This window comes from Protomyctophum parallelum, assembly GCF_964188405.1.
Source record: "Protomyctophum parallelum genome assembly, chromosome: 7".
Lineage (NCBI taxonomy): Eukaryota > Metazoa > Chordata > Actinopteri > Myctophiformes > Myctophidae > Protomyctophum > Protomyctophum parallelum.
Window position 1 is genome coordinate 13,169,210 of NC_139705.1, and position 19,897 is coordinate 13,189,106.

A 19,897-nucleotide genomic window follows, 5' to 3' on the forward strand; every position below is an offset into this window, starting at 1 on the left:
ATGAGCTTGACCAAGCAATACAAGACCTGGAAGAAATGGGACCACCACAGCATGCCTGGGATTTGATTGCAGCCAACATTGAACATGAAAGAGCCATACAACAAAACGAAGGCAATGTCATAGAGAGGGACATCCAACAGGATGCAGACTTGTCAAATGTTGATCTCAATCCCCCACCTATACAGTCAGAACTGCAAGCACGTTTCACTGCAGAGCACAACAAAACTATGATGAATCGTGAACAATACTTAAACATGATGCGATCACTAACTCCAAAACAGAAGGAAATGGTGACCTTTCATAGAAAATGGTGCAAAGACACAATTATTGCACTGAAAACTCATCAACCACATCCAACCTACCAAATCTTTCTAAGTGGGCCAGGAGGAGTGGGTAAAAGTCACATCATCAAACTGATCCACTATGAAACCATGCACCTACTTCATCCACTGTCTCGCCACTTTGAACCAAACGAGCTTGCTGTGCTGTTGACTGCATTCACCGGAATAGCAGCATTTGCCATCGACGGCATAACAATTCATTCAGCCCTCAACTTCACACCTACAACAAAATCAAAAGGATACCAGCCTCCAAAACAGGAATCATTAAACACATTACGCTCACGTCTGGGGAAGCTAAAGCTGCTGATTATTGACGAAGTCTCCATGGTCAGTGCAGATCTTCTATATCACATTCACAAACGACTTCAAGACATCACAGGCATAAACAACCCAGACTCTCGTTTTGGCAATGTCAGTATCCTTGCGGTTGGTGACCTGTACCAACTACCACCAGTCATGGCAAAACAGATATTTGTCACTCCCTCGGATGCCTATGCAAAACTACATGGATCATTGTGGCAAGAAAATTTCCAACTGTTTGAACTCACAGAAACAATGCGCCAAAAAGACGACCAACCCTATGCAGAGCTGCTTATGAGAGTTCGTACAAACACATGCACTGAAGAAGACATTGCACTGTTAAAAACCAGAATTGTCTCCAAAACGGATCCCTCATACCCAAGTGAAGCACTGCATGTCTTCAGAACAAATGCTGCCACAGATTCACACAATGACGACAAGATAATAAACCTACCAACACAAATATTCAACATCAGGGCAATTGATTCACAAAAAGACTGTAAGACAGGACTGGTTAACGTTACAATATCAAGCAACCCATCGCAAACAGGAGGCTTACGAGAGATTGTGTCTGTAGCACTTGGTGCCAGAGTCATGTTGACAAACAACATCAATGTCTCTGATGGACTGTCCAATGGAGTATGCGGCACAATTGTTCACATCCAGCTCACAGACACAACAGTCCAAACCGTCTTGGTGAACTTTGACAGTGATCGAGTAGGACAAGCAGCCAAAGCAGCCAGTCAGTACAAAGAACACTTTCGTGAAGCAGTACCAATACAAAGGCACACTGTGCAATTCTACACTGGTACCAAAAACACTGTAGAAGCAATACGAGTACAATTCCCTCTTACTCTGGCATGGGCATGCACAATTCATAAAGTCCAAGGGAAAACATTGGACAACATCGTAGTCACCATAGAAGAAAAGGGCTACTTCAACCCAGGCCAGGTCTATGTTGCACTCAGCAGAGTAACATCCCTACAAGGCCTGTACCTCCTCAGCTTTCATGCCAAACAAATCAAAACTCACCCTGAAGTACACAAAGAAATGATTCGACTACGCAACACACAGCTACAAATATCCCAACAGATGCCACTTGCTGCAAAAGACTCCACCCTAACTATCGCCATGCTGAATATCCGATCATACTTGCCACATTTACCTGACCTAAAAAAAGATGCAACACTGACAGAACTTGACGTACTATGTTTTGTGGAAACATTTCTGAAACCAAATCAAAACCTTGATCAAGATGCCCTCATCTTACCAAACTCCACCTGCTTCCGAACTGACAGACAAGCACAAAGGGGAGGCGGCATCATGACCATAGCATCAAATAACCTTTCTCCAATACAACTGAACAAGTCACTTAACGACGTGGAGCACACAGCACTGGCAATATCCAAATGTGCAACTACAATCAACCTGATCACACTGTATAAACCACCAAAAATGAACTCCTCAAGCTTCACTGACAACCTTCGTGAATTCCTCCAATCACTCGAAAGCAACACCTTGACAATAATTTTAGGTGACTTCAACTACAACCTCAGCACTGACCCACAACACCCAATTCTAAATATCATGCTACAGTATGGCTTCCATCAATTTGTTTCAACACCAACCACAGATGATGGCTCACTCCTAGACCATGTGTATGTCAACAGACCCGACAAAGTCTCCACACATGTTGTAGACACCTACTACTCAGACCATGATCTAATCCACATAACATTGGATTTACCTTAAATGCTGATGATGACCACAGAGACGAAGTTACAAGAAAAAACAGAAACACAACATTACATGGAACAGAAGACAAGGAGAAAATATGAAAAAATTGAATAGGAGGTACAAGGACAAAATCCAGCCAATAAAGAGACAAATACAGAAGACAACACAAGCAAGAAACAACAATGAACACAGTAAGCACAAAACTCAAACTACATAAGCAAACAACACTAAATATAATCCTTTTCAAAACTTTCTTAGAACTTCCTAAAACAACACTAACAATTATTATTCTACAACATACTTAAACAATTATTTTCTACATTCTACATCCCACAAACTATGGTATATACCAAATTCATCCCCAACACCACATACCATTACCATGTTTATGACTATAAGCTCTTACTATTATGTACAACTCCAGCATACATCTCATCCACATACAAGTCTCATTTCCTCATCTTACCAACATAACACATTCACAGATATGTAATAACACAACTGTATTGAACATTTATGTCCCTTTTATAGAAAATCAAAATCCTGTGATACCATTACAAAATACAACGGCAAAGATGTTACATCAATATAATCAAACATCAACCTGTGAAATACTACGGTAAGATCATTATTCTCCATATCAAATATACACATGTGTAGCCAGTCAAAGTAGAGCCATCAGTATTGATTACTTAAATGCCCTGCATCTACCAAACAATAAGCTGCATTGTCATTTCTAGCCATGGGTCTCACAACCTGCCACTCAAGCTTATTGTAACTTGGGTTGATACTGAGGTGAACTCATGTAGCAAGACAAAGTACAGTGTAAAACACACATTGATAATCTGGCTACTGCTGCTTAGTTCACATTGATTTCACTATTTGATTACTATTATATTTCAGCATTTTCTGATTCTGAATAAAACAATATTCTTCTTCCCCCACAATCTGTGTGTACAGTTCACCCAAAATCTGAAGGAGCCAAGTGGTGCAGCCAACCAATGACAATGGGTTTCACTACGTCTCACGTTCTGCAGACCACAGCCCTAAAAGGTTTGTGTGACACACACACATACCGAACAAACGCTGCCTATCCCACAAACTATGTGACATACGTACATACCAAATTCAATCCTGCCACCAAACAATATTACCATGCAATATTACCATTACCAGGCTGAAGAATGCACTCTCCTATTGTATACAAGTCAAGTCGTCTATGTAACATATTCACCAAATACATTCTCACTACCCACAAAACATTACTATGCTAATGACTATAAGCAATAAGCATACACTCTCACAATTATGTACAACTCCAGCATATGGCGTGATTTCTTTCAACTCTGACTTCCTCATCTTACCAACATCATAGTCCTTCACAAATATTTGTAATAATAAAACTGTATAACACGTTTAACTCCCTTCTATAGGAAATCAGAAATCCTGTGCTACCATTCCAAAGTACAACATTGAAGATGTCACATCAATAAAACCAAGCAACAACCTGTGAAATACTACAGCAAGATCAATATCAAATATACACATGTGAACATGTGCCAGTCAAAATAATCAAGTCAAAGTGTTGAATATTGAAATCACCTGCGATCTACCAAACGATAAGCTGAATGGTAATTGCTGTGTATGGCTTATTTTTATTCTGATGCTTGATGTTGCTTCTTGAAAAATAATTATTTGTGTAAATAACACAATTAAAGATATTGCCTCTGCTCCTCTGTTTAAATACATTTTGGTGTTATATATTCCTTTTATATTTCAGCAATTACTTATTGTGTATATATTGTTTTCTCTCTTCCAGACGTGTCCATGCACAACCTTTGATCAAGTATCATCGCAAATATTTACTTCAATAAAATAATTGTATACAAACTTTTCATTGACTTGCCATTGCCTTTTGTAACTGTTGGGAGTTTCAATCTTTATACTCATGTATATTGTGTTATTGACACAATAATAAGGCAATGTTCCTATCCTAATATGAATGCCTTTAATATAAAACAGCAAACAGTTTATTTGTATCCGAAACTTTCATGGACTAATTGTGAATAGACTATGTAGCAAGGTCACTGTCATCCTGGTGGAGACCTGTGCCCAGTAGGGCACTTTTTCTAGTTCAGTTTGTTCTTGGATGTTTTAGTGTACTGTAAATCAAATGAAGAATTATAAATTATGTTTAAACCATGAATTTTCAGACTGGCTGAAACAGGAAGAGAAGGAGCAGTCCAGCCTCTGTCCGTGTAGGATATCATGAGACTGTGTTCAAAGAAGAGAAAGAACATCCGCACACTAGTTTGTAAAGCTCAGAGACTTACTTTATTTAGAGGCAACAAATTGCAACGTTTCGACCTAATAGGTCTTCATCAGGCAAATCATGAAGCTGTGTTGTCTGTATTTTCCCCCCAGGGTGACTTTCCCTCTAGCTTTACTGCAGGTTTTAGGGCAGGGGTTCCCAACCCAATTCACACCAAGGGCCCCCAAATAGCCATATCAAAAAGCCGATCGACAGACAAGGTCACACTTAACGCATCACAGTTTGTAAACTGCGTATTTTTGCCATTTCCAGAAAAAATATAAATTGAAGTTTGAAAATGACGAAAATTGGGTTGCCAGGTTGAAAGTCATTAAACTTGCTCAATAATGTTATGAATTGAAATTAGATAGATATTTTGAGGATTACCTTCTGCGACCCTATAGCTGCTTGGCTCTTGGCAAGTGATTCAATTCAGTAAACTTCATATTGTTATTTCCTCATAGAGAATGTGTGCAGGCTTAGAAACATAGCAAATCACCACACTTTATACCATGCAGTTAAACAAACAGATGAAAGGTAGTTGAAGAAAGTTTCTCATCAGTCCAATATACAAAGTTCTCATACGCACATGAGCTATCATTTCTTGTGCAAGTTAAGCAATCTAAATGCAGTGCGGATAAATGGGCCCTTTGCTTTTTTTACTGTTGAGTTCAGGCACTATAAAATGATGCCCGGAGGCCATTGTCTCAAACTGCCCTCTAAGGCGAGGACCATGACACTGAGGAATATTCTCAATTAATTTCCCTGCTTTACTTTTATTTTTATTTCCTCCTAACTTTTAAATTTATTTTAGTGGGTTTAGAGAGATGACACAAGTTGAATTTTCTCTGGGACACTTAAAATAATAGCTTAAATTTCCAGGTGGTGCCGGTAGTAAAAAGCTAAAAAAAATAACTCTTTGCCTCTTTAGCTGGCCATTTTCCGTGCAGCAGTCCCAAAATGGAGCCAGCACGGGTCAAAGCCAAGACAAATGTAATTACCTCCTGCCCAGTGATGCGTCTCCCTCACTCGCATCCTTCTCTCAACTGAGGGAGAGCCTACTGCACCAGCTTAGAGCGAGAGCAGTTGTGGCTGAGGCTGCCTGAGACACACATGGGTTCTGATCAAGGCCTCAAATGCGCTGGGTCTCTAGTACTCTCTAAAGCACTCAGCCTCCGTTTTATCACTGCATTCCAAGTCACACACACAGTAGCAGAGTCTTGGGGGGGGGGCGGTGTGTGTGTGTGGGGGGGGGGGGGGGGGGGGGGGGGGCATTCAACCATTGTGGCATTCAGCGGCACTAAGATAAGGACCACTTATCTCTGTCGCTCTAGGGTCGTCACTCGTCAGAGAGAAAGAGTTTGATAACGCTGGAAATGGGGACCGTATGTGGCTTGCATGGCAAAGAGGTTCTATGAAATCGGGACGATAATATCGGTTATTAAAAGGAAATCCACCAGAAGAGCCAGATGCCATGATGTATGAGTTCTAAAACTGTATCGCTGTGCTGGAAATCCTATCTAAAAATGTGGCGGTCATATGTGACACATCGATCACCTGTGCTAAGTTTCTAACCTATGCTGTGAAACGCTCTATCACACACACACACACACACACACACACACACACACACACACCCCTCCCCGCACACACACACACCCCCCCCTCCTCCCCACGCCCACACACACACACACACACACACACACACACACACACACAGAGTATGTTTTGAATATTAAATTTAGGAGGGGAAAGAAGCGAATTATCAACCGTGGTCAAGGTTGGCTATTAGAAAGGGAGGACGAAGGGGGAGGGGTCCGTGGTGTTTTGAGGTGACCCTGCATCTTGTACCGAGACGACACCTGTGCGCTGGCCGGGTGCCCAGTCTTAAATTGGCATCTAATCTCCCTGGCCCCGTGTGTGGGGCCTCTTGGGGATACTGGTAACGACAGGCTGTTTGTCTGGGATTGCATACGGCTCCCCTCGCTCTCCCTTCTCTCTCTCTCTCTCTCTCTTCCTCCATTCCTCTTCCTCGATCTCTCACTCTCTCTCCCAGGCTCTCGTGGCGCCCCCACCTCCAACACCCCCTCTTCTCTCACGGTTCGGAATGAGCTGCACTCAGGCAATTTCCATCGCTAGCTCTAAAGAGATTTGAAATTGCCTTCAGTCCTAAAGCCTTGGCAATTAGCAATTAGTGAAGTGATTGTAGCAGGCCACCCCGCCTCCCTTTTGCTCCTGTCCCCTGCTGTGAGGCCACTGTGAATCCATTTCCAGCTAGCACTCATAGTGATGTATTGGAGCCGTGTGCACGGGTATCTGTAGGAGCAGCCGAGCATTTAATAGTGTCTTGGAGTTCATGCATTTAAGTGTTTGTGTGCAAGTTTATTTCTATGTTTATTTCTATGTGTTTTGATAAGTTTGCCGATTTGTGTGCGTGTGCGCATGTGTGGCCATTCACCGCAGTATGTACAGTACAGTATGTGTAATTTGCCGGCTGCTGCTATGTGCTTATGGACATCTGCCTGCTGCGCTGTACAATATGTTTGTGTTTGCCTCTGTACCACTCAGCACTCATCCATCCCCAATCCCTCTCTTGTTGTTGGATGGCAGTGACAGTGACGAGAAGCCACTGAAGGGGGGCAGTTTGTGCTCCCTGAATGGCACCAACGTGGGAGGGGACAGCATCAGTAGAGACAGCCTGGTGGACTACACCGACGGGGGAGGAGAATTCAATGAGGACGGCTCATTTATCGGAGAATATTCCGGATGCAAGCACCGAGGCTCTTTGGGCGAGGCCAATGGACTCGGCCCAGTGACTGCATAAAAAAAGCAGCAAGACTCAGGGCTGGAAAATGTAGTTACAGACATTATTAATTACCCGATATTAGAGTTGGATGAATGAAATTGTCTCAAATATATGCAGAAGCCAGCCTGCCCTACCGGTGTGTCAAGAGGCACGCAAAGCAAATAATTAAATTTGATTTCAGGTTCCATTTTGCCCAAGGGCATGCATGCATGGACTAATGCATCCACAATGGACTTCACTGAGGGAGCAGTGGGAGGCAGTGTGTATGAGAGAATGAATGGTATCATTTGAGAGATGCATGATTCTAATAAGTAGTGTTTTCTACCGATCAGTCACAAGTCCCCACAATGCAAATTGATTTTGTACCTCGACACAATGTGATGGATTTTAGAATGACCTTTAGTACTAGGCTACTACAAAAAAAGAAAGAAAAATGAACTTGCCACCGTTCCAGTATGTAGTTACCGATATACGTTTTACAGTGGATGAAAAACAAATACACTATACGTGCAAGGCATTGCCTTGTCTTTGCACCCTTGTTGATATATAAAGGTTATAAATCAATGCAATTACGCTGCATTTCATTAACACATGGTATATTAAAGTTGTATAAATCATGAAAAGGAATCAATTTTCAGGCATAATCATAGTGTGTGCCTACTTTTGTATAATTTCTGTATATACTGTATGTAAAGTAGAGAATTGTTTTGATGTTTGTATGGACCAGTTTGAATGTTGTCCTGTTTTATGATGACTGTTAATGTCTCATGTGATTTTGCATCATGATGTCCAAGATATTAAAACACATTTGGATATATTGAAATTGTTTATATCACAAACTCTCTGGCGGTGATGTTATTGTGGGATTGTTAAAGCAAAAGGTTATAATTATTCCCAATTAAAAAGGTGGGGAAATATTTATCTTGAAATACCCAGTCATCTCACAAAAACACAAAATAATTGAGTAGCGTATGAGACTGCTTTAGTGGAATGCGAAGAGTTCTTTAACCAAATGGAGAACAAGTCGATTATCTCCCATCTTTGTTTGTTGGGATTTCTGTCTCATCAAAGGTGCTATATTTTCCCTTCAGTAAGTGCATGGGAGAGGGGCGACTGCTTTGGGTGGGATAATTGGAGCCGGGGGACTAGTACAGTAAAGAGAGCGCAATGTTGACTATACTAAACTTTCTACCATATGAGTATTTCTGTTCGTTTTGTTTTGAAGTGGAACTATTTTTGGTCAGCATTTTCTTTCTTCTTTTCTTTACTATAGTCTATATGTGTGGTAAGTTTTTGTCTTACCGTTACTTGAAAGCAAGCCTTCGTGCACTATGCACTATAGTTAATTTCTGTATTCTGAGACCTACAGTATTTATGACTGTAGACCAGGGATTTTCAACTGATTGTGAACTAGGGACCACCACCCTGACTTAGAATCAACCTGGGGACCACTGTTGCATTGGGTGGGGAATCTGGGGATATGGGCTAAGATTAATGCTTTTGTAACACTTGCTATGCATCCCGTGTGTAATATACATTCCACTGTTTCTCAAGCAATGGTCCATTGACTACTAATAATTTCCTAATGATAATAATGACTCAACCAGACAATCCGCTGCACTTCCCCCTCTCTTGAGATTCTAACTCCTTTTTTCTGTTGAATTTCTTGACCTCCAATTTGGTCAGGGACCACATGCAATACTTCCAGGGACCACCAGTGGTCCACGGACCACCTGTTGAAAACCCCTGCTGTAGACCACACATCCTCTTGTTTCATCAGAAAACTACAATTTGTTGTACTAGACAAAAAAATGTGTTCTCTTTGGTTTTCAAGGTTACTCTCCTTTTTTAAAGTGGACATTGGTACTGTACACATAGCAGCCTTTAACATTAAAAAAAGGTTGTACTTCCCACTAAAACCCATCCAATATGCAGTTAAATAGGCCCGGTTTAAGTAGAATTGTTGAATAGGTCAAATCTGAACTTTATTTGCGTTTATTCTTTATTTATTTTTCCCAGATGAATATTTTATCACTATGCATTATGCATGCATGACTTCGCCGCATGCGTAGCAGAGATAACAGCAAAATATTTGGAGGCTTCACAATATATTTGACCTTTGCGAGTATTGGGTTTAATTCTGCCATGTTTATAGCATCTGAGCATATACTGTATAGCGTTGTGCTTAATTCACCAGCAAAATATGCTGTGGAAACTGCAGTTAAGCCTTCATGGGAATTTTGCTTACGAGGCATTCCTACCTGCATATCCTTTGAGTTGAAGGATAGCTTGACTTTGCTCGCGCTGAACTGAGCTTGCCAGATTTGACCACACTGTAAAATCCTGAGTGTTCATCTAATTCTAATTAAGAGTGTATCAAATTGACCTGTATGTAAGAGTTAATTTGGTTCCATTTGTTCACGCTCATAGATACATGAACACCAAAGATTTTACTGTGTACTGTGTGTGTCATAATGGCGTGGTCGCCGAATGATCTCGCTTGCTTTATTATATTGAAAAAGATATCATTAAATAAAAATACACTGAAAATGGACTAACAAGCATTAACAATTTCAAGACAAAAAGAATAATGACCGAATCCTTCCGGAAATCTCACAGGGATGTTGAGTGATTTACTATAGGCTTCTCAGCAGGGAGCTGGGCAAATGGTAAGAGTATGGTAAGAAAAAAATAAAAATAAAACTAAATAAAAAACAAGTCAAACAGCTTATAAATAGGACTATGACAAATTGCTTTAGTTTCCAAACTCCCACTTAAAAGCCAAGCAGGCCCTGAGGTGAAAGCTTCACGAGTCAGGCTTTTGACAAGATCCTTTTAATATATTAATTCACAAATGCACTTAGCTGTTAAATGCTGAAATACACTTAACACTTCATCCCTCTTTGCAAATAATGTATTGCAGCTTTGTGTTTAGACGTCTTCAATTAAAATGAGAATGAAAGGACATCCGCCTGGTCTAGGTATGGTTACACTATATTCAGTCACTAGACCCTACACTGGCAGCCAAATTTAGCCTGAATCCGTGTCACATCCAGATTGGAATCTAAGGCCTGATTTACACTGGCAGCCAAATCTAGCCTGAATGTAGCCTGAATCAGATCTGTGTCACACTTCAAGATAGGAATCCGATTTGCTTAATAAGCCTAAATGCAGACAGGTCACATGGAATAAGCTAATTCAAATGTGACTTGAGTCACATCCAAAGGTGGTTTCAAATCTGATTTACTGTAAATCCGATCTGAGGAGACCTGTCTCAGTCTGAATGCAAGAACCAGATGAAGTGACCTGAGTCACATATCAAACTATCCAAAACGTCACTTGCAGCGCGACCCGAGCGCTACTGACGTGACGTCAATACAGAGCGTGAGTATTTTCATTTAAGTAACTAGCAAGAGAGAGAGAAAAACAACCAAATGAGAGCAAAAGAAAGAAAACAAGCGAGAGGACAGAAAAGAGAGAAAACAACAGTGCAACACACGTTTGTTTTATAGGGGCAGCGGTGGCTCAGGGGCGGCGGTGGCTGGATGGAAACCGCAAGGTTGCTATAGTTCGAACCCGGGTTCCCCCAGAGTTAGTGTCGAAGTGTCCTTGAGCAAGACACTGAACCCCTAATTGCTCCTGATGTGCTGGTTGGTGCCTTGCATGGTTTCCGCCGCCATCGGTGTATGAATGTGTGTGAAATGTGAATGGAATGCACTGGAATGCATCTATGTAAAGCACCTTGGGTAGAGGCTCTATATAAATGCACCATTTTACAATTTAGGAATAATGTCACTTCATTATGTCAGCACTACAGCGGATGCCGGACAGACTGTGAAATCCACTACCAACCAAAGTCCTGGCGTCACTCGCTCATGCCCTGGGCTGGGTCGCAGAAGTTTCATTTTTAAATAGTCTCAATTGTCAAAAAATAAATAAACTGTCTCAGCGATATTGTTGGGGATGTGGCTCTGTATCGTTACAACAGTCAGTCAGTCATATTTGATACAGTCTGTTTCTAGCGAAAATGTTAATAATTTGGCGGCTGTAACATTAGCGTTTTCTCTCAGTCAGTTGATTCTTTATATCCATATGTAGTAGTAGAGGACCTGGCTAAGATATGTATGCATTATATATGCAACAGTTGAGAATATCTCAACTGTTCTTGGCTAATATGACCGCCGCGAACAACTTGGGAACTATGACTAATTCTCTATCCGGGACGAAATACCCAGAAATGACCACACCCAAAAATGACCACTAGTTGAAACATGGCTCTAACTTCTAAACCGTTGGAGCTACAGATTTTCTGAGGTGCTCAAAATGTTCAGAATACTCAATAGACCATATGCACACAGCGGTCATCTTTCCACAAGTTAATGGCAGGGTGGAAACTATAGCCACAATTTGCCAATGACCGCCCATACATCCAAACCGACATAGTCCAATCTAATTAAATTATGTCAAACACACCAACATTGCAGCTGTACGAAAAACTTGAATTATCCTCTTTCTATCTGCAAAGTGTTTGTTTCAGAAAAATCCACGGTTGTTATGAGCTACTTTATGTCAAGAAATTCCTTGCAGGTGATTTTTTTATGTTAAGTATTAGAGTTTGGAAGCGCTCATTGAATAATCACTCAACGGTCCTGCGTACCACCTGTTTTGAATTTGCACATAATGCAGGAGGCAGCAGGATGCTGCGTTACTGAAAGGGAGCGCTTTCAAACTCTGACACAAATCACCTGCAAGGAATTTCTTGACATAAAGTAGCTCATAACATGTCTATGTTGGATTTTTATGAAACAAACACTTTGCAGATAGAAAGAGCTTTTTGTACAGCTGCAATGTTGGCGAGTTTGACATAATTTAATAAATTAGATTTGTCTGTTTAGTATGGGCAGTCAATGGCAAATTGCGACTAGTTTACACCCTGCCATTAACTTGTGGAAAGATGACCGCCGTGTGCATATGGTCTATTGAGTATTCAAACATGAGTATTCTGAATTTTTTTAGCATCTCAGAAAATCTGTAGCTCCAACGGTTTAGAAGTTAGAGCCATGTTTCAACTAGAGGTCATTTTAAATAGGGTGTGGTCATTTTCAGGTATCTGTCCCGGATAGAGAATTAGTCATAGTTCCCAAGTTGTTCGCGGCAGTCATATTAGCCAAGAAGAGTTGAGATATTCTCTGCTAAATGAAGTGCATATACATATCTTAGCCAGGTCCTAAACTAATGAGTCAAACCGCCGCGATCATTTGTTTTGTTTTTGTAAAGTTCAACTCTGTTCCACTCCAAAGGACATGCAACTCCAATTTCCAACTCAATCCAATCCAATTTAAATTTCCAACTTTTTTATACTGTGTTGGCTTCATTGGTGGTTGGCTGGTCTTTTATCAGTTAGGTTGAAAACCTTCGAAAACAAAGAAACAAGGTTTAACAACAATGCCAAACAATCAAATTATAATCTTTTCCAAACAACTTTTTAACCATTCTTTTAACAATAACGTGTCTAAATTAAAGGTCTTTTAAATTAACTTAAAGTCAAAATTTTGATCAAATTAATTTGAGTAAACATTAGTTAAGTAAACATCTCAGCACTTTAAATGGAATAAGCTGAACTTTGAGCTTGTAGATCAGCTCTAATTGAACGAGGCATTTAACATGGTACCTTTAACATGGTAAATTATAAATTGTCCACATTTTTAGTAGTCTTTTAAATTCTTAAGTAATGAAAATAATTTCAACTTTGTCTTACTCTTTTGTAAAGAGATACTTTTAAACGTGTCAAACAGAAATGAAGGCAATACTGCAGTGTTAATGTGTTCCTTCCCCACTTCAAACGGAAGCAGTTGAACCTACTAAACACAATAAGCCAGATTTTAACCACAACAAACAGGATTGCATGCATAAAACAAAACAGTATCACCGATCATTGGCATCTTTGGAGGTAGAACCCAGGAGTATAGTTTGCATCTTGTGTTTTGTTTGAGAGAATGACTGAAGCTCCTTTTAAGGTACTCCTAAAGAGATGTCATGCTGACCAGATTTTGGTCCATTCCCGAGTTTTGACTCGAAGTTAATGGCGGTTAAATGCAAACCGGGTAGGATGTGAAATGACAATGACGCTCCTCCTGTCATGTCACTTGGGGAGGACCGAGGCACACTGGAGGATGCCTCCGTACAATCTAAACTTCTCAAAATGTACAGAAACAAGGCCGTTTATGAGGATATTGCTCGCGAAATGGTAGAGAATGGCTACACGCAGTCCTATCTGCAATGTCCTATGTGCAATGTCAGATTGTTGTTGGTTACCACGGTAACCAAGGCAGATATGTCGACACAGCCTCACACAGGGCGGCTTTGGGTTGAGTTGTTAAAATCAGTCTGAATGCACAGATCAGATCTGGTCACTTGAAAACGGTAGTGCCAAATCGGATTTGAGAAAAATATCGGATTTGAATCGGATTTGACTTGATGTGACAACAGCCTAAAGCCGGCCTTATTTAAACAAATCAGATTCCAATCTGCTTGTGGCACAGATCTGATTCAGGCTGGATTTGGCTGCCAATCTGAACACACAGATCGTATCTGGTCACTTCCAAACAGCAGTGTGAAAGGTCGGGCTAAATGTCATTTGAATCAGATTTGACTGGATGTGACTGCAGTCTAAATAAGGCCTTTAGATTAGAAGAACATTAAAACTAAAAATTCTGCAAACTTTCAAAAGCCTTGATAGCTTAATTGTTCACATCGTGTCATCTACTGCACTGGCTTTCTGTTATATCTCTGCAGCTGCTAGTGCACCATGTATTCTGAATACACATCATCCAATTCTGGTTGCCCATAGCCTGATGATTTTCAACATGCATTGTAGCCATAATAAAACAAGACTTGGGATAGTGCAGTCGCCAGTTGGGAAGCACTCCATGCCTTGTGGCTAGATAAAGGTCATTTAAAGAGATAATCCGCACATTGTAGGGGATTACGCCCCTTATCCCTTTTAGAATTGCTTTCTTGCCGGAACGCTGAAACCACTAAACAACAACAAAAGATTATTCTAGTCAAAGCGCCTTGCAACAGCCTATAGGCTACAGTGTCACACAGGAGGCTTTTCTTTTCGCCACTAAATCCATTTTGACATGTACTAGTGGCCCTTTCAAAAGCCATAATAGCCCTATTTTGTAAGGAGTACAGGTTTGAACATTAGCATTCCAATGCAAGTCTGCCTGGATCCATAAGCTGCAATATAAAGTCACAGACGCAGGTCATCATAAGGAGTTTTGCACTTGATATAGTGTGCACATACACACGCACATGCAGTGATCTTTAAGCTCAAATGGGATCACTCGCTTTCAGTCGATTTGATGAGAACTGATATTTAGGCTAAGTACCCTGGAAATTGCCTTGTGGGAGGAAATCGATAGCATGCTCACACATGGGGTCTGCCCAATGCCTGTGGGCTACAACAACCGCTAATCGTTGAATCATTCCTTAAAGGGGCCTGAGGTATTTCGAGGACAGGGCACTGTACAAAAAAACTGTAGCAGGCTGCAAAGACAGTTTGAGGTATATTTCCCGTCGTGGTGCTATTGATTATTTCAGGCAGTAGATGGCATGCTGGAATGTCAGAGAACTGTCATCAATATGTCCATATACGGACAACATCTTATTTTGATCATAATGCCCAATTACTGAATGTCATGTCTCCAGACTTTCTTCAGTCATCAACACTGATTTACTACGACACTACTGTATGTATGGCACATTAGGAGCACACTCAAACGTTTTATTTTCAAGGACCAGGAGTGTACCGGTACATTTGGTTCCATTTGTACGATGATGACTCCTGGAACTATTTATATACCTATGTATCTTTGTCTTAAGCATTGTGCACTATGTGCAATTTAAAATGTTATTTTTGTAAAACAACTGACATTACAGTCCTTCCTGTTACATCTTGCCTTATTCAACATAAATAAATAAATAATTATACGTACAGTATTTGAACAAAATGAAAACAAAAAGACGATGCCATTTTACAGGTAAATGTCCCTCCTCCTCATTCAAGGAATGAGGCAAATGGGAAAAAGATCATTTTGAAAGAGTTTCAGTTTCAGATTATTTCTGATTTCCGGCTATCAGTATGCAACTCGCACCACTATAGTAAGTGTGGGCTCAACCATCACCCGTGCTCAGGCGCACCTCAACAGGGTTCAAGGCCGGCCGCGCTTCTTCAGGTAAGCCTGCGTGTTTTTCTCGCACCAACACCCAGGCCCAGTTCTCCTGATGCCCCAAAGCTGTCTGCGAACACTTCATCAATAATGAATAAACCGTGTTGGGTTCACTGAGAGGGGAAATTTGACAGGTGTTCCAGGGGATGCACTTAAAGAGAACCATCTTCAGCTGCAGCAACACCGACAAACCTCCACACTGGCAGAGTGAAACCTATGCAGTATAGAGCAACAACAGGTCGGCCTTTTAAGAAAAGGCAGATGCGCCAACACAGTTTTTATCGGGATGCACAGAAACGCTTTCAAGGACAAGTCGTGAGCACTTTTGTGGAGAATGGGGTTAAGGAGGGAGCAGGGTTGAAGGTTATCCACTGCATGTTTTATTGAAGGCTGCTTCAGCAACATTCTAGATAAAGAAAAGGAGTTAAAGAAAGGCATGGACCATGACCTCAATGCGTAATAGATGTGGTTTAGTTTCCCCTGCTCCTCTCATGGCCCACGAGTACACCCATTCATTCTTTTCCTCAATATTTCCCAGGCAGTGAGTGTCTGGAAAATACTGTAGGCCTACATGGCAAAGTAACAAGAAAATAATTATTGTTTCTGTTGAATTAATATTGGCCTTTCAGCCTTTATGTGATAGTACAGTGGAGATTGATAGGAAACTGGGAAAGAGTTGGGGAGTGACATGCAGGAAAAGTCCAGCGGGCTCGGGAACAGGCTGCATCAGAGAGAGCCTACAGTATTATGGTACGTGCCTCAACTCGGCCATCAACGCCATGAGAAAATTAAAGCAATCCAGCAAGCATTGTCCTCAGAACTTATTCAAGATTCAATAATGTCACATACTGGGATAATGATTTGGTTTCGGCTCCTTGACATTGTAGTAACAATATAATTTTAAAAAATCACTCTCGTGTGAAGTGAGAGGTGCTGTTATCATCATACATCAGCCAATCAAATCATCACATCACATTCCGTGCTCAAACACACCTACACACAAAGCTGTGCATAGGAGGCCCTCAAAAATGGCTACATATACACGATAACCGCAGTACACTCTGAGGTGTATGGTGTTACATGGGTGGGTCCTATACTGGACCTATACCTATACTGGTCCTATACTTGGGTCCTGTTGTATTTCACCCATGTGAAATACAACACCGCTGGCTGGTTGCAGTTATAATTCTAGCAAAGATGGTCTATTTATGAAGATGGGCGAACTTCATTGGAGCCACTAGAGGCGCAATGGCCTACAAATCCTACAAATGGTATATATGGGTGACCTAAGTAGTAATGGTTTTCTCCTCCCCGACCTCCCCCCACTCTCCTAGGCTGACAACAAAACACTGACAACGTCATGTGGATGAGCATTGAGAGCATTATATGGCAAATGTCATGATTTCCCAAATCAGCCCCCATTATATTATTATGTATTGGAACACACATTTTATTTCACTTGTAATATGTCCATTCAGTTCATGTTACAATATTCACTTATTGTCATCTTAAATATGGGGCCAGAGCGCGCACACACACGCACACACACCTTGCCCTGCGGGTTCAGTGATTAGCATGTTTCCGTCTCACTCTCTCCACCATCTCACTCTCACTCTCAGCACTCCCCCCCCCCCCCCCTCTATCTTCGTCTCTCTCTCTCTCTCTCTCTCTCTCTCTCTCTCTCATAAAGCTCTATAGTAGACTATAGTCAGACATCACAAACAACAGATAAACCGCAACAACAGCGAGTTCAGCTGACATTGAGGATCTCAACAGAGCTCTGCACACACAGCAGGAAAAGAATGTCTAACAACAATTTCCACATATACACCACTGCACCAGCATGTCCATATTTGAACTTAATCCAGCCGGGCCCCAACTGTATTGTAACTACTGCCGCTTGTTTCTCTTGAGAAATTCAGGCACATTTCAGGTCAAAACCCCCCAATTTCATGTCTAAATTTTGTGTCAAACCCCCAAAACGTGCTGTTATGGTTAGGGTTAGGGGTCGGACTAATGAGGGGTCGGACTAATGAGCGGTCGGACCAGTGCCATGCTACCCAAAAAACCCAAAATGAAAACTGCATTTTGGCACAGTTGTTATTATTAATTACCTGCATGGATTAAAGCGACTGAAAAATTGTGTCCTAATGTGCGATTTGGGGAACAATGTGAAAGGTGCTGTTTCTTTCAGCAACACAATGTAAAATGATTATGTTTTCGTATTATTGATCCCACTGACTGTTCTATTATACTGCCAAAAAGGTGAAGAAATCAGATTTAGGCTTTAACATTTAAGCTTTTATGAAATATCCCAGACCATTAGGATTTCATGGAAGATGCTTCTGCACATATTGATAGATTGACCATTTCCAATACTTTATTAAAATAACTGAAAGTAGCCGATCTACAAGCTCTCAATGTGCTTGTGAGCGTGTAGATCGGCCACTTCCGCTGCGCAACATGCTTCCATAGAAGACATGCTGACTTCTATATGGAATCCAAATTACTGAATTCAGTCATGGCGAGAACTTTAATCCATGAACCTGTGCTTGCTGGTGGTGGTCCTCCTGTCACTTCTCATTGCAGGGTCTTATTTTCCCCCAATCAGACAGTTATATCCTACATATGACAGTCTTTAGTTTCTTCATTCAACTCGTGTTCTAGCAGTGTCGATCGCTGCATATTGTCATATGCTTTCAACATATGACAATTAAGTTTGTTGTGGCACTGGGTCGAAGTACAATACGTTGAATCTATTCGATCCCAATTCCCAGGGTCTTAACACCAAACAAATACGGAACGATCCCATTTTTTTACGGGACGGTTGGCAACCTTATGTGTGTGTGGCATCTTTCACATCTGGCTGTGTCACCTCACCTTATACTGCTGTGTCTGTCTCTGTATGTCTATGCATGAGTAAATCTAGAGGGGTGGATATTTTGGAAATGCAACTAAATGCTGTACCTTGTATAATGTCAAATGTTGGGGTTGTTGATAAGAAAGCAATACCAAACAACTACTGATATATGCGACCAAACAACCTGTAAAACCTTTCCAGCATAGAGCATTTTCAAGCGGGTTGCTACACCAAAGGCGCGCGTGCGTGTGTGTGTGTGTGTGTGTGTGTGTGTGTGTGTGTGTGTGTGTGTGTGTAGTAGTAGTAGGCCTACTACCTCAAAAACAGTGAGCGACTCCCACAGCCACAATAGGGAGCGAGAACAACGATCTGGTACCAAACACTTTAAAAAGAATATGGGTAAATTCTTATACAGCACGGCCTCCCAGGTGTGGAATGCCCTGACCCCCATCCCCCCATCCCGAAGGAGCATTGGTCCGAGGTGCGCTGGGGGTCGGGAGAGGGTTGGGGTTAGGTTTAGGTGTCTGCCCCGGGGGAGGTTAGGGTTAGGGTGAGGGTTTGAGGTAGGTTGTCGATCGGACCAATGGACCGTCGGCATATTGTCACGGACCCGCTATCCACATCCCTAAGTGTTGTACTGTACTGAATTTTACATTGAAACTATTCAATTAATCAATCAATCAATCAATCAATCAATCAATCCCTACTAGTAGTAGTGGTGGTGGTGGTGGTAGTAGTATTAGTAGTAGGCAGACAGGCACTCGGTACCCAGGCTTTTATTTTCGTTCGCTATGGCTCACAAAATGAAAGCCTGGGTGAATGTGAGACATTTCCTGGTCTAGGAATGGGAGTGAACTACAGTACAGAGGGGCTTCACTCTCAATATAGTGACGCCAGTTTCTTCCGCTGTTTTCTGTCAAGGAGGGAAGGGGCAGAGGGGGGCAGGGGAGGGGGGAATTGATTGGTGAACCAATCAATGTGCCATGCGCGCCCGCCCCTCTGGACCAGAAAGCACCCTGGCCGGGCCAGGCTAGGCATCAAGTATCTAGTGTCTAGAATTCATAAAGTAGCCGGCGTGGAGCCTTTTCTGGTCCAGGCCTCGAGGCTGTGGTACCACAGATGGTAGAGACTGCATATCGTCGCTTTTAGGTGGAAACCTTGTATGTCCAAAAACGTCTCTTTTCCTTAAAGGACAACTTTTGTTTTTTTCAACCAAGGTTCATGTTTTAGGTTGTTATTAGATAAACTAAAAGATGAGTGTTAATCTTTTTTTCATTTGCTGCTTTCTTTCGTTTTAGGGATTTTAGC

The 19,897-nt window shown here is 41.5% G+C and overlaps 1 protein-coding gene across 4 annotated transcripts in view; it reads left to right on the forward strand.

Moving 5' to 3' along the window:
• Window positions 1–8,303, forward strand: part of LOC310861069 (neural cell adhesion molecule L1-like protein) — a 93,180-nt gene extending 84,877 nt beyond the window's left edge. For all 4 annotated transcript variants that reach the window (XM_083768361.1, XM_083768360.1, XM_083768359.1 and 1 more), the window contains exon 25: window positions 7,300–8,303. In XM_083768361.1, the coding sequence (XP_083624487.1) occupies window positions 7,300–7,513 (214 nt within the window). In that variant the 3' untranslated portion in view covers window positions 7,514–8,303. The remainder of the gene's footprint in view (window positions 1–7,299) is intronic.
• Window positions 8,304–19,897: the final 11,594 nt, after the last annotated feature.